This window comes from Octodon degus, unplaced genomic scaffold (assembly GCF_000260255.1).
Source record: "Octodon degus isolate 3935 unplaced genomic scaffold, OctDeg1.0 scaffold00061, whole genome shotgun sequence".
NCBI classification, from domain to species: Eukaryota; Metazoa; Chordata; class Mammalia; order Rodentia; family Octodontidae; genus Octodon; species Octodon degus.
Window position 1 is genome coordinate 8,282,802 of NW_004524637.1, and position 11,142 is coordinate 8,293,943.

Here is an 11,142-nt window from a genome sequence, read left to right on the forward strand (position 1 = left end):
TTTTTATAAGGGAGACTATAAATGAGCTTAACACAAAAGGCAGTAAGTGTACCTAAGTATTAAACAGGTTATATTGAACCCTCCTGGCTAGGCTGGTAGCACACACCTATAACCCGTGGCTCTGGAGGCTGAGGCAGGAGCATCACTGAGTTCAGGTCGAGACTGAGTTATGTAGTGAGTTGAAGGCCAACCTGAACTACAAAGTGAGACTGTCTCAAAAAAAATAAAGAGAACCCAGCCGAGACTACACAGTAACAAAGCAAAAACTACCAATGAAGAAACAGCAGATATATTAAGTCAGCATAATCGTTCATTCTTGATTGATTGATTTATAGTATCAAAACATTTTATCAGCTGTATTGTACATTAACAAAGTGGATTTATGTATACTACTGATATTTATTGTATTTGGGCCTGTGAGTACCCAGAGCTGATGGTAAAATGGGGTGTAAGAGCGGAAGTGGTCACGCAATCACGGCAGAAGCCCGTCTTACTAGGGTTGAGACCCAGAGAGCCTGGTGTGCGTGCCTGGATGCTGGGTGGGGTCCTGGAGTGCTGCGTTGTGTGAACACTCAGTCATTCACCTTGGTTGGGGCCTGACTTCAGACTTGGGTGAGCTGAGCCTGCCATCTGAAGTCAGGGCTCCCTCTAGGGGGAGGGTGTTGAGTGCAGAAACGATAGAAACAGGGCCCAGCGCTTGGTTCAGAGCTGCTTTGGGCAAGTTGTACACCTTCTCAGTTGGAAATGCATTCCATTCTCTGTCCCTGCTTGTCAGAATCCCAGAACACGCCTGTGTAGATAATACGTCCGATGAGCTGCTGTCCCACCTCCCACTTCGGCTGTGTTTTAGCCTTTAGCTCTGCCAAAATGTGCACTCCCCCCATGTTTTTTTGGGGCAGGCTGTCACTGTGTAGTTCAGTCTGGGTCTTGAACTTGCAGTGACCTCCTGCCTCAGCCTCATGAGTGCTGGGGTGCAGGCATGCGCCAGATGCCTGTGAACTGGAATTTTATTACTGCCCCAGACCAGCAAGTGAGACCTTCACTGCTGTCCGTGCTGTTGGCACTGTGCTCTGGGCCCTCTGTGTCCTCCCTATGCGCTTGCTGTGCGAGCTGGGCTTACCGATGCATCCCTTCCCCAGTTCCATTTCTCTTGCGGTAGCCTCCCTTTCTGTGTGGCCTTCACTGCTGTTCCTCACACTACCTGGCTTCTGAAGCGTTTTCTTGTCCTGTGGGGTGGCAGGCAGCAGAGCCACTCGAGAAGCCAGCTTAGGTTTTATTGTGTGAGGAGAGTATTTCGGTTTCACTGCTGACCTTTAACTTGGTGAAGTTGGCCTTTCAAAATAAGGTAGTTTTTGTGATTCAGAACGTATAAGTAAGGTGCTTACGTGTCATGGAATTACATAGGTGGGTTATAAGCAGTTTGTATTTTAAACATTGAGTGACCAGATGTGAAAAAGCCTTCCTATACCCTCCTCAGATTATCCTGTGCATTCCTTTGATGGACGGAAGCGGATGATCTTGAGCACTATTTCGTGGATGGGAGGAAAAAATCCATTTCTGGGGATTGCTTACATCACCGTTGGATCCATCTCTTTCCTTCTGGGAGTCGTCCTGCTAGTGATTAATCATAAATATAGAAACAGTAGTAACACCGCTGACACCATGGCGTTTTGAGGTTGGCGCATAAAACTCTTTTTAAAAAGCAGTCTTTGTCCTTTGCTTCTTCCAAACTGTGGATGACTTATACAAACACACGACACGTTTAAAATTTAGTCATGTTGCTATCAGTGCTGAGTGTGCTGAGCTTGCATCTTAACGTTTGCTGCTTACGAGACAGCGCACACGGTGCGTGTAGCTTTTCACAGAAGGGGCATTTCCTGCTTAAGTGCTTGTGCTGTCGGTATGTCATGGATACACGATGCTGTACATGTGTGCCTCTTGCGTGACAAGAGGGGCTGTACGATGCATGCACTGCAGGCATGGCGGCGTACACCTGTGATCCCGTCCCTCGGGAGGCTGGGCAGGAGGGTCGCCGTGGGCTCAAGGTCAGCCTGCACTGTTAGTGAGATCCTGTCTCAAAACAAGATGTGCGGGTATAGTCACTTGCTAACCTTTGGACTCAGAGTCACAAAATATGGAAAAACTCCAATATAAGTCCTTCATCACTGTTTGCCCTGGGTAAAGGCGTGGACTGTCTGTGTTTAGTGTTCCATGGATTGAGTTAGTCTGTGGTTACAGTTTTTGATCAAGCACAGCATTGATTTCAAAGGACATGCTTGTCTTGTCTAGTATGAAAAGTAATGTGCATGTCTAAAGAGGGCAGGAGTGTCCTGGACAGGATTTAAGTTTCTTCTTTTTACCTGTTAAAACATTACACTCAGGAACCCCAGCTTAGCTGAATTGTCTTATGTATGGTCATTCCCTTGAAGCTTAGTTTTATAAGGGAAAAGAAGGTGACATGCACACTCTTCAGCAGACCTCCGTCCCCTGCCCCCGCTGTAAGGTAGCGGTCTGAGCGCAGAGGGGTCTATGCTGCTCGTTCTTGTGGTCTAACATCCAGAGTCTTCCTTCAGCACTGCAGACACCTCAGGCTGCCCTCACTTGGCAGGTAAGTGTTTTGGCCTAACATGTTGAAACTTTGACTTCCTCTGTGTCTCCTTCAAGTTTTGCCTACAGGCTGTATACACAAGTATAGAGGAGGATGCGGGGTCTCCTTGTGTCAGTTTGGTTGGTTTTCCAAGACATGCTTTAGGAAGACGTTCTGTAAATTTTCTACTTAAGTTCTGGGAATTGGGGAACATGTACATGGAGATTATTAATGAGAATTATTTTAATATTGCTTAGTGAATAAATGCTGTATTTGTTTATTTGTTTGCTGTGGAACTTATTCTTGAAGTGGGTGTAAATTTAATTTTTCTACATACATGAAAGTGTATATATTATCAGGTGACTTGCATCTTATTTTTACTAATGTAACAGGTTTATGTAGAAGAATGCCTGTTATTCACAGTTTATAATAATTTTCTTAAGTATGTTTGAAATCAGAAGGTCTGGGTAATGTATCAGTTTTGATTAATACATGTTTTTTTAAGAAATAAACATGTAATGGTTATAATAGAAATTGGCACACTAAGTTTTGTATAATGTGACAGTTAAGAGACTTATAATTCCTAGTGACTTTTAGCTCTGAAAGCGTTGCTTGTGTGAGTTCGTTGGTGCGTGGTTCTCCTACAATGCAGAGCGTTCTTTACCTAGGTACATTCTATGCTCAGTCCTTCCGAACGCCGCTGGCCCAGAGGTGGTCTTGCACGCTTGTGCAGTCTTGCCTTCTGGTTCGTTATCAGGAAGGAGTGTTCTTCTCACTGTCCAGATTAAGTTGGTACTGTTTAAGGAGTTCTGCTGTTTTGAATCTTTCTTTTAAACTGGGGACCAAGGATATTGCTAAAGGAACGGTTGACCAGATAAGAAGATGGAATTTTGAAATACAGTTGGCATTTTATCCATCTCTCAGTGTACCGATGAGCCTGAGGTCTCCTGCCGCTTGAAGTGGAAGGAATTCCTCTTGTTAAATATGAAGAGTCTAGGGCTTTCACATGGCTGCTTGTAAAACGAGGATGGAGGGTTTCTCTTTCCTACAGGCTTTCTGCTCATGTTTTGGAAACATTGGTATCCTGCAAACTTCAGAGGATTTTACAACATTTCAAGACCACAGAGTTAAGTAGAAGACTCAGAAAAATACACTGATTTGTAGGAAGTATTTGAACATGAAAAATTTCCTATTGAAGAAATTCAGTAAATAAAATCTACGAAATTTCATTGAATTTGTAAGGCTCTTTATGGCTAAGTGGGAACAAATACCTGTACTGCCTGTCAGAGAATCATTCAACCAGAAGAAGACTCAAGGGAATATTAGTTATTGGGTAGTGACGGAGTTGCCTTGTAACCTTGATTATATTGGTAGTATAATATCTGTTGGTATGCTCTGTGTTAATAAAAATGAACAAAACTAGTTTTACTGTGTTTAGATGTCTTGCTGAAATAGCAGTGTCCCCGTGCTGTTGCTGATGGTTTTTACCTTTCAACTTTAAGCCCAGGTCAGTGAGTCTGGCTTTTAACTTCATGCTTAGATTTAATAAAATTCCCTCCATCATTATATTATTGTATTTGTGTTAATCACTGACAGCATAGATCACAGGATACAGGTGTCACTGAAGGAATTCTGTTCTTACAGAAGTGGTCAGCTTGTCGTCTGAGTTACAGGCAGACTGGCTAAGTTGGGTGTCCCATCAAGGGAGGCATTTGGGTGCTGCAAGTACAAAGGTTGCATGGGGGATGAAAGGCTGTCTAGTAGGGAGAGGCTGAGAGATCAGGGCTCCTGGGTGCGGCCATGCAGCCTGCTGCCGCCTCTGTAAGGGATGCTGCCTTAGAATTACTGCGTGGTGCTTTGTTGCTTAAATTGTAGTTTTGCTCTTTACAAACATGGCAGATTTGAGGGGCTGGTGGAAAAAATGAGGAAATGCAGCTTGAGGGGTTTTGCTTCACATAAATGCGTGTGGCAGAGGTAGGGTGACCCAGGGTGTTGTAAGCATTGGTCAGCTCTTGCATCGCTCAGTAAACACAAAAACCACATTGCTCCTAATGTTGGGACATTCAAAATGAATACGGCATATTGTTTTAAAAACTAGTGAGACCATGGCAAATTTATTTACTTGTATTTATAAAATAAATACGTGTAAACAACTTTGAAATGAAATAGTAAAGTTCTAAACGCTTTATGATTAGAACTTTATAAAGTTCTCCCACCAGGACTTCCCTTCTTCTCTGGACTTCCACTTTGACCCTAGAATCATTCATAGTACTTGCCTCAGTTTATCTCAATAATACAGCCATTTGACTCATCCAATTTTAAGTTTTGAACACTGTTAGTCCTTTGGACAATGCGACAGGAAGGCTTAGGTGTAACACACCTCTCACCTTTCTGTAATGTTACATCTTAATAAATAGCTCAGTTATTGTTTATGACTATAAAACATGTTATAGCAGCCTGTACCATGATTATGTTTTTGTGTATAATTTTTTTTTCCTGGTGATAGTAATTGTTTTGGTCTTGACATGTAGGTAGTTTTCTGCAAACCTGCCTTCAAACTTTTCCCAGTTCTCTGTTGGGTCCACCACGGTCTTTGCGCTAGACTTGAAGGGTTATGTGCCCAGGTAACAGGTCGTGATGTATGTGCTTTCTCTGGCAGGGTTTCTCCTGCAGCTCTTGGCCTGATGCAGGGCTGGTTATCTCCCAACCTCCAACCTCTGCTGTCGCCCGTGGGTCTTGTGTCTTCTCATACTACTTGTGTACTGTGCCCTTCTGAAAACCACACAGTTGCTGTAGAAATGGGCACAGGAAAGGGAAGCCTTCTGAGTCTTGCCTAATATGCCTTTTTTTTTTTTTTTTTTTTTTTTGCTAATATGCCTTTTGGCTCCCTCACATTTCATTGAGAGCTACAGTTTTCTTTCCACGTTGTGAAGGTGTTTTCTCCCCTCCTTCCTCACTCCCATTCCTGCTCCTGAGAAACCTGATCTGATCTTGGAGGCTGGGCATCCAGGATTGGAGCCTGCGTTTCTTTTTTCCTTGGTTGTTTGCGTGCTATTGTCTGTCTTCTTTCTAGAGTTCTTCAATTTGATCTTCTGGCATCATCTTTTATTGAACTAATATATTTTTTACAATTTTAATTTCTTTCCCTTTATAAAGGTTTTTGGAGACAAGGTCTCACCATGTAGTTGAATTCAGGCTGGCTTTGAGCTCACTGTGCAATCGAGCTGTCCTCATGCTAGCAGAGATCCTCCTGCTGCAGCCTCCTGATTGCTGGGATTACAGACACGAACCCCCACACCAGGCCTACAATTATTTTAATTTCTCAGACTTTTTTAAATTTTTTTGTTCCCACAATATCCTAGATGGCTCATAAATAGACTTATTTTTCTGAGAATAATTATGGATTGCTTTTTTTTTTTTTTTTTTTTTACTGCTTTTGTTTGTTTTTGAGACAAGATCTCCCTGTGTCATGTCGTTCAGGCTGCCTTTTAGTCACTGTGCATCCTGGCTGTCCTGGAACTTAAGGTGTCTTCCTCTGTCTGCCTCCTGAGTTCTGGGATTACAGGCGTGCACCAGGTGTGCACAATGTACAGTATTTAATATTATTTTTAATTATTTTTCACCCTCTGTTCATATTATAGATGCCTTTCCTTTTATTTCTGGAAAGTCTTGGTAATCTGATAGACCCCCAAAGAGTACGTGAAAGGTGTTTGTGGGCAGTATTTCACAAATGAGGTTTCACTAGCACAGTGCCATTCCCTAGATGACTTGTTTTTTATTTGCTTTGCTCTGTGTGTGTGTGTGTGTGTGTGTGTGTGTGTGTGTGTGTGTGTGTCTTGTGTCTTTGGGACAGGGTCTCTGGGTAGTTCAGGCTGGCCTCAACTTCACTTTGTAGCACAGGCTGCTCTTAAACTCACAGATCCTCCTGTCTTTACCTATTGTTTTAGTAACTGAGCTAAATAAATAATTTTCTAATGGTTCTCTACCTATTAATACATTAGCAAGGCTTTTAGTATCTTTGCTCACACTTAACAGACTAAAATCAGTGATTTGAATTTCATTGTCACATTCACAAAGATCTCATAATTTAAAAACTGACTCTTAAGATTTTTTGTGAAAAATCCCTCTCATCACCATCGTTACTTTCCCAAGTCCCCTAATCTTTCCAAGAGGAAGAGTAATCCCTGTGTGGAGAGCTTCAGAAGGTGGAGCAGGAAATGGCAGTAATTCAGCTTCTCTGAGACTCAGAATCAGATGCTGGAAAGCAACATAAGAAGGAGAAACAGTAGATGCCTGGGAGGAGGCAAGGAAAGAAGCTACAGGGAAGTTAGCATGGAGATGGGTGTGTGTATGTGTGTATGTGTGGGTAGCACATGGAGACCGTGTGTGTGTGTGTGTGTGTGTGTGTGTGTGTGTGTGAGAGAGAGAGAGAGAGCGCACGAGCGAGCATGGAGACGGGGGTGGGGGGGTAAGTCTTTCTCCCCAGCCTGAGGCAAAGGAGCTGGAGTAAGTTTTCCCTCCAGCCTGACTCAGGCAAGGGAACACAGGGGCTCCCAAGGGGCTCAGAAGAGAAACCATGGTAATGAAAGCAGGTGATCCTTCTGGTCTGCAGGGACACCCCACCTCCCGATTGGTATTTAACAGAACAAACCACCTGTAAACACAGCTCTCACCTGTAGTCCTATACTGGATATATCAGAGTAGTATATCTTAAAGTGTAATTCAATGCAAAGGGTACATAGAAAGCTGAAAATTTGTCTTAGGCAATTTCCAGTGGAATTTTGAAAATTTGTTCAAGAAGCCAGGTCTCTGACACACTGCTAATGATGTGGGAGAGAGACCAAGTCCTCTCTCCCACATCGAATAGAAATGGAAAGGTCAGTATAGTTTTACTGCCAAGAATATGGCCAAATTGTCAGACAGTTTAGCCAATTATAATTAATGATCACTATTTGGAAAAATACTTAAAAGTAGAACATTTATTTGGAAAGTTTGGACACATCTACATACCATAAATTTTAACTTTTGCGAATGAGGGAAGAAGTTTCACAAAAAGTTGAAATTAAAGGGAGAACCTCCTTGTCATTTTGGTAAGCAGTCTGCTACAGAATCTTTAAGGAGGCTCTTGGGTTAAATTTATCCTTATTTTCTACAAATTTATTTGTTTGTTCAGTATAGGGTCTTACTGCACAACTCGTAGTAATCCTGCCCCAGCCTCCCCAGAACTGGGATTACAGGTACCACCACACCTGGTTTCAGGGCCGGCACAGTGTGCCCGGGATTCTGGGGCCAGCATGGCATATCCAGGTCCTTGCCCTTGCCAGGCAGGTGCCAGCCTGTCTCCCTAGCCCATAAATGTAATCATTAAAAAATCATTCTGTGACAAGACCTTTTCATTTTATAAATATGTCATTAGATGCCATTTGCTGTTGTGTAGTAATATTCTACCAAACTGACTTACTCATTTTTTAACTAGATGATATCAAGACTTTCTTTGATTTTTTTTTTTTTTTTGTTTTGTTTTGTTTTGTTTTGCTCGTTTTGGACAAGTGGCACCCTCACAGAGGGACAAAGCACCATCGCTTGATTCCCTCTCCCACTGCTTTTGCCTTTTGCTCATCTTTGCAGCTGATTTTCATCTGTCATGTCTTACCTGAAGCAGTCTCCTTGGACCATAGGTACCACAAAGTGGACCAGTGAGGTAGAAAGGGCTGCACGTCTGTGGCCCTTAGGACCCCTAACCTTGGGCAGCCTAGCTCAAGACTGTCATGAGCTTCCCCCCCCCCCAACCCCATTAGTTTTGTTTGTTCCTTCAGCAGAAGCCCTAAGGCATAGAGGGCGACTTGTGGGCCTTAGGAGGGGTAGTGCAGGGCCCTGTTCTCTGGGTTTCATGGGTACTTGAGAACAGTGTGTGTCCCAGGACCCATATCCTCTCCTGTGTTGTGTGGGGGCTCTTGTGGGTTGCTTTGGGTCTGTATCAGACACATCTGCATGACCTCCCCCTGGTGCCCTGGGACAGGGCCTGCTTCCTGCACCTTTGGTTGGCTGTGGCTCCCACTCCTCCCACTTGGGTCAGGTCAGTAAGAGACACCCAGAGTGTTGTAGGCTGAACAGCTCAGAGCCCAACCCACAACCAGAGGTTGGGGTTAGCCTAAACTTCTGTGGAGTCGAAAGCACCAGAATGCGCAGCCCATTCTGATACCACTGCAGGCTTGCAGGGACCATGCAGGATGGGCCTGGACTCTGCCTGCCTCCCCCACCTAGCAGAGACAGTGGAGACACGCCCTGAGCTGGACACTGCCATAGAACCATAGGTCCCAGAAGATAGCCACAGGCTTCAAATTGGAGAAGTCTTTTTACTTATATTGCTTTTTTCTTTCTTCTTGATTATTTTATTTTTTTCATAGTCTAATATGGTAACTTAATAGTTACCACAGTTTGTCAGTTTTTAGGCTGTACTTGATGCTGTTATCATTACTGCCATTTTAGCCATAGTTGTTGTGATCAATTGTTCTTCCTTGTATATCAATACTGAGATTTTCTGGGGGTCATAAATAATGCCATGGTACAGCACCAAAGAGCTTGATACTAGGCCAAATAGGCAACAACTTCTTACTCCTAACACATTGAAGAGTTAGGATCTTGGGGCAAACTCAAAAGCCAAAAGCCAGCCACACCTATGAAGACATCTCTGAAAAGTAGTCATTTCTTAAAGAGGTCTTGATCCTAGTAAATCTACCATGAGCAATTTAGAAGTGTGATGGTTAATATATTATGTCAACTTGAGGGGTTGGAAGCTTGGCTGGACAGGCCCAGCGACTTAGCACTTAAAAGGTGTATAAAGGGGTTGAGGAAGGATTCTGCGCACCATTTCCTCGGAGGTGCTTGATCTGCGCAGCCGCACCACTTCAGAGGAGCTCTGATCTTTGCAGCCACTGCCACTTCCGTGGAGGAAATCTGCTCTTTGCAGTCAGTGTGGAAGGAAGGGAGAGAGGCTTGATAGAAACCACAGCTGCTGCTCTTTCCTCTTTGCTGCTTTTCACCGCGATGAACTGCTGCCTTCTGCTGTGTGCTACGCTGCCCTGGAGCCAGCCGAGTATGGACTGAAACCTCACCGACTGTAAGCTAAATAAACCTTTCCTTCCTTCATTTTGGGTGTCGGGAATTTTGTCCCAGCAACAAGTAAAAAGTAACTGAGACAATAAGCATCAACACATAAAGCAAATACTTAGTATTTGTGCTGCTGAAGTGAGAACAGAAAACAGGTGTTTTTTTTTGTCTTTTGTCTTTTGAGACAAGGTCTAACTGTGCAGTATCAGGCTGGCCTCGAGTTCACTTTGTAGCCCAGGCTAGCTTCAAACTCACAGTGATCCTCCTGCTTCAGCTTCCTGAATGATGAGATTCCAAGCATGTGCCACCACACCTGGCCCAGGAAACAGATTTTTAATATCAGAAAAAGAAGACACAGAAGTAAGATGTAGCCCCAGACCTCCAGCTCACCCAAGGCAAATCCAGGGGGCAGTGGAGTGGGACAGATCAAAAGCCATACACATGGACTTTCTGAAACAGTACCAGTAGAAGTAATAAAGCAGGTAAATGAGGGACTAGAAGAAAACATCAGACAGGTTCACAGTTAACTAAAGGAGATGATGACCATAATGAGTAGCTACAGATAAAAATATAGAGGACTTAAGGAAATTAATGGAATCTATGAGTGCCCAACATAGGAAAGAACTGGATTCCATGAAATGCATCCAAACATATCTAGGAGCCAGGCGGTTATTCAGACCTTTATTATTAGTGAGTTCATGACTGGCATACTTGCCACACCTGGTAGTGAGATCCCTGGAGAGGTGGTGGTAAAGATGGTCACCGAAATTAAGATTCCTGGTATTTCTTGAATTATGTATGACTTAACATCAAAGCCCCAGGAACTACTGAGTGGGAGCAATAAGTGTGTTCTCTTAAAGTACAACCTCCCTGCAAAAACTCCAAATATCTGGGAGATTAACAGTTCTATTGAAAGAGCGGTAGAATCAGCCAGTGTGAGGAAAGAATGTCAGATATAGAAAACTTTTAGGCAGTTAATAATCATCAAATGAAAGACTACTTAAAAATAGCAAGGAACTATGGGAACTCAATCCAGCAATGCTAGACAATGCAAAGGAGTAACATAAGATTGATAGAAATCAATGAAAATATCAGAAGATGGCACAAAGACGTGAATGAATCTGTTCACAGAAGTAATGGCAGAAAACTTCCCAAACATGGAAGAACTCTTAATTAGCCATGATAAAAAAGCAACAAAGACTACAAAGCATATATAATCAAGATTCCAGAAATTCACAGGAACAGGATATTAAAAGCTGTTAGAGAAAAGAAAGAACTCACCTGCAAAGTAAAGCTCATTAGAATCACAGCAGACTTCTTAAACCAAACCCTTAGGTCAAGGAGAGCCTGGGATAAGGTATTTCAAGCCCTACTAGCAAACATTCCCCAGCCCATGCTGATGAACCAAAAAAACTTTTTCAAAATAGAAATATACTTTCATGAAA

General features: G+C 43.1%; 1 protein-coding gene across 5 annotated transcripts in view; it reads left to right on the forward strand.

Annotated features, from left to right (window-relative positions):
• Positions 1 to 9,680, forward strand: part of LOC101563666 (cell cycle control protein 50A) — a 46,761-nt gene extending 37,081 nt beyond the window's left edge. For 2 of the 5 annotated variants that reach the window (XM_023718685.1, XM_004634407.2), the window contains one exon: positions 1,478 to 2,867. In XM_023718685.1, coding sequence (XP_023574453.1) covers positions 1,478 to 1,674 — 197 coding nt within the window. In that variant the 3' untranslated portion in view covers positions 1,675 to 2,867. Of the gene's footprint in view, positions 1 to 1,477; positions 2,868 to 6,228; positions 6,326 to 7,361; positions 7,391 to 9,519 lie in introns of those variants that run through there. The other 3 variants (XM_023718684.1, XM_023718683.1, XM_023718682.1) reach the window with 3 other exon arrangements.
• Positions 9,681 to 11,142: the final 1,462 nt, after the last annotated feature.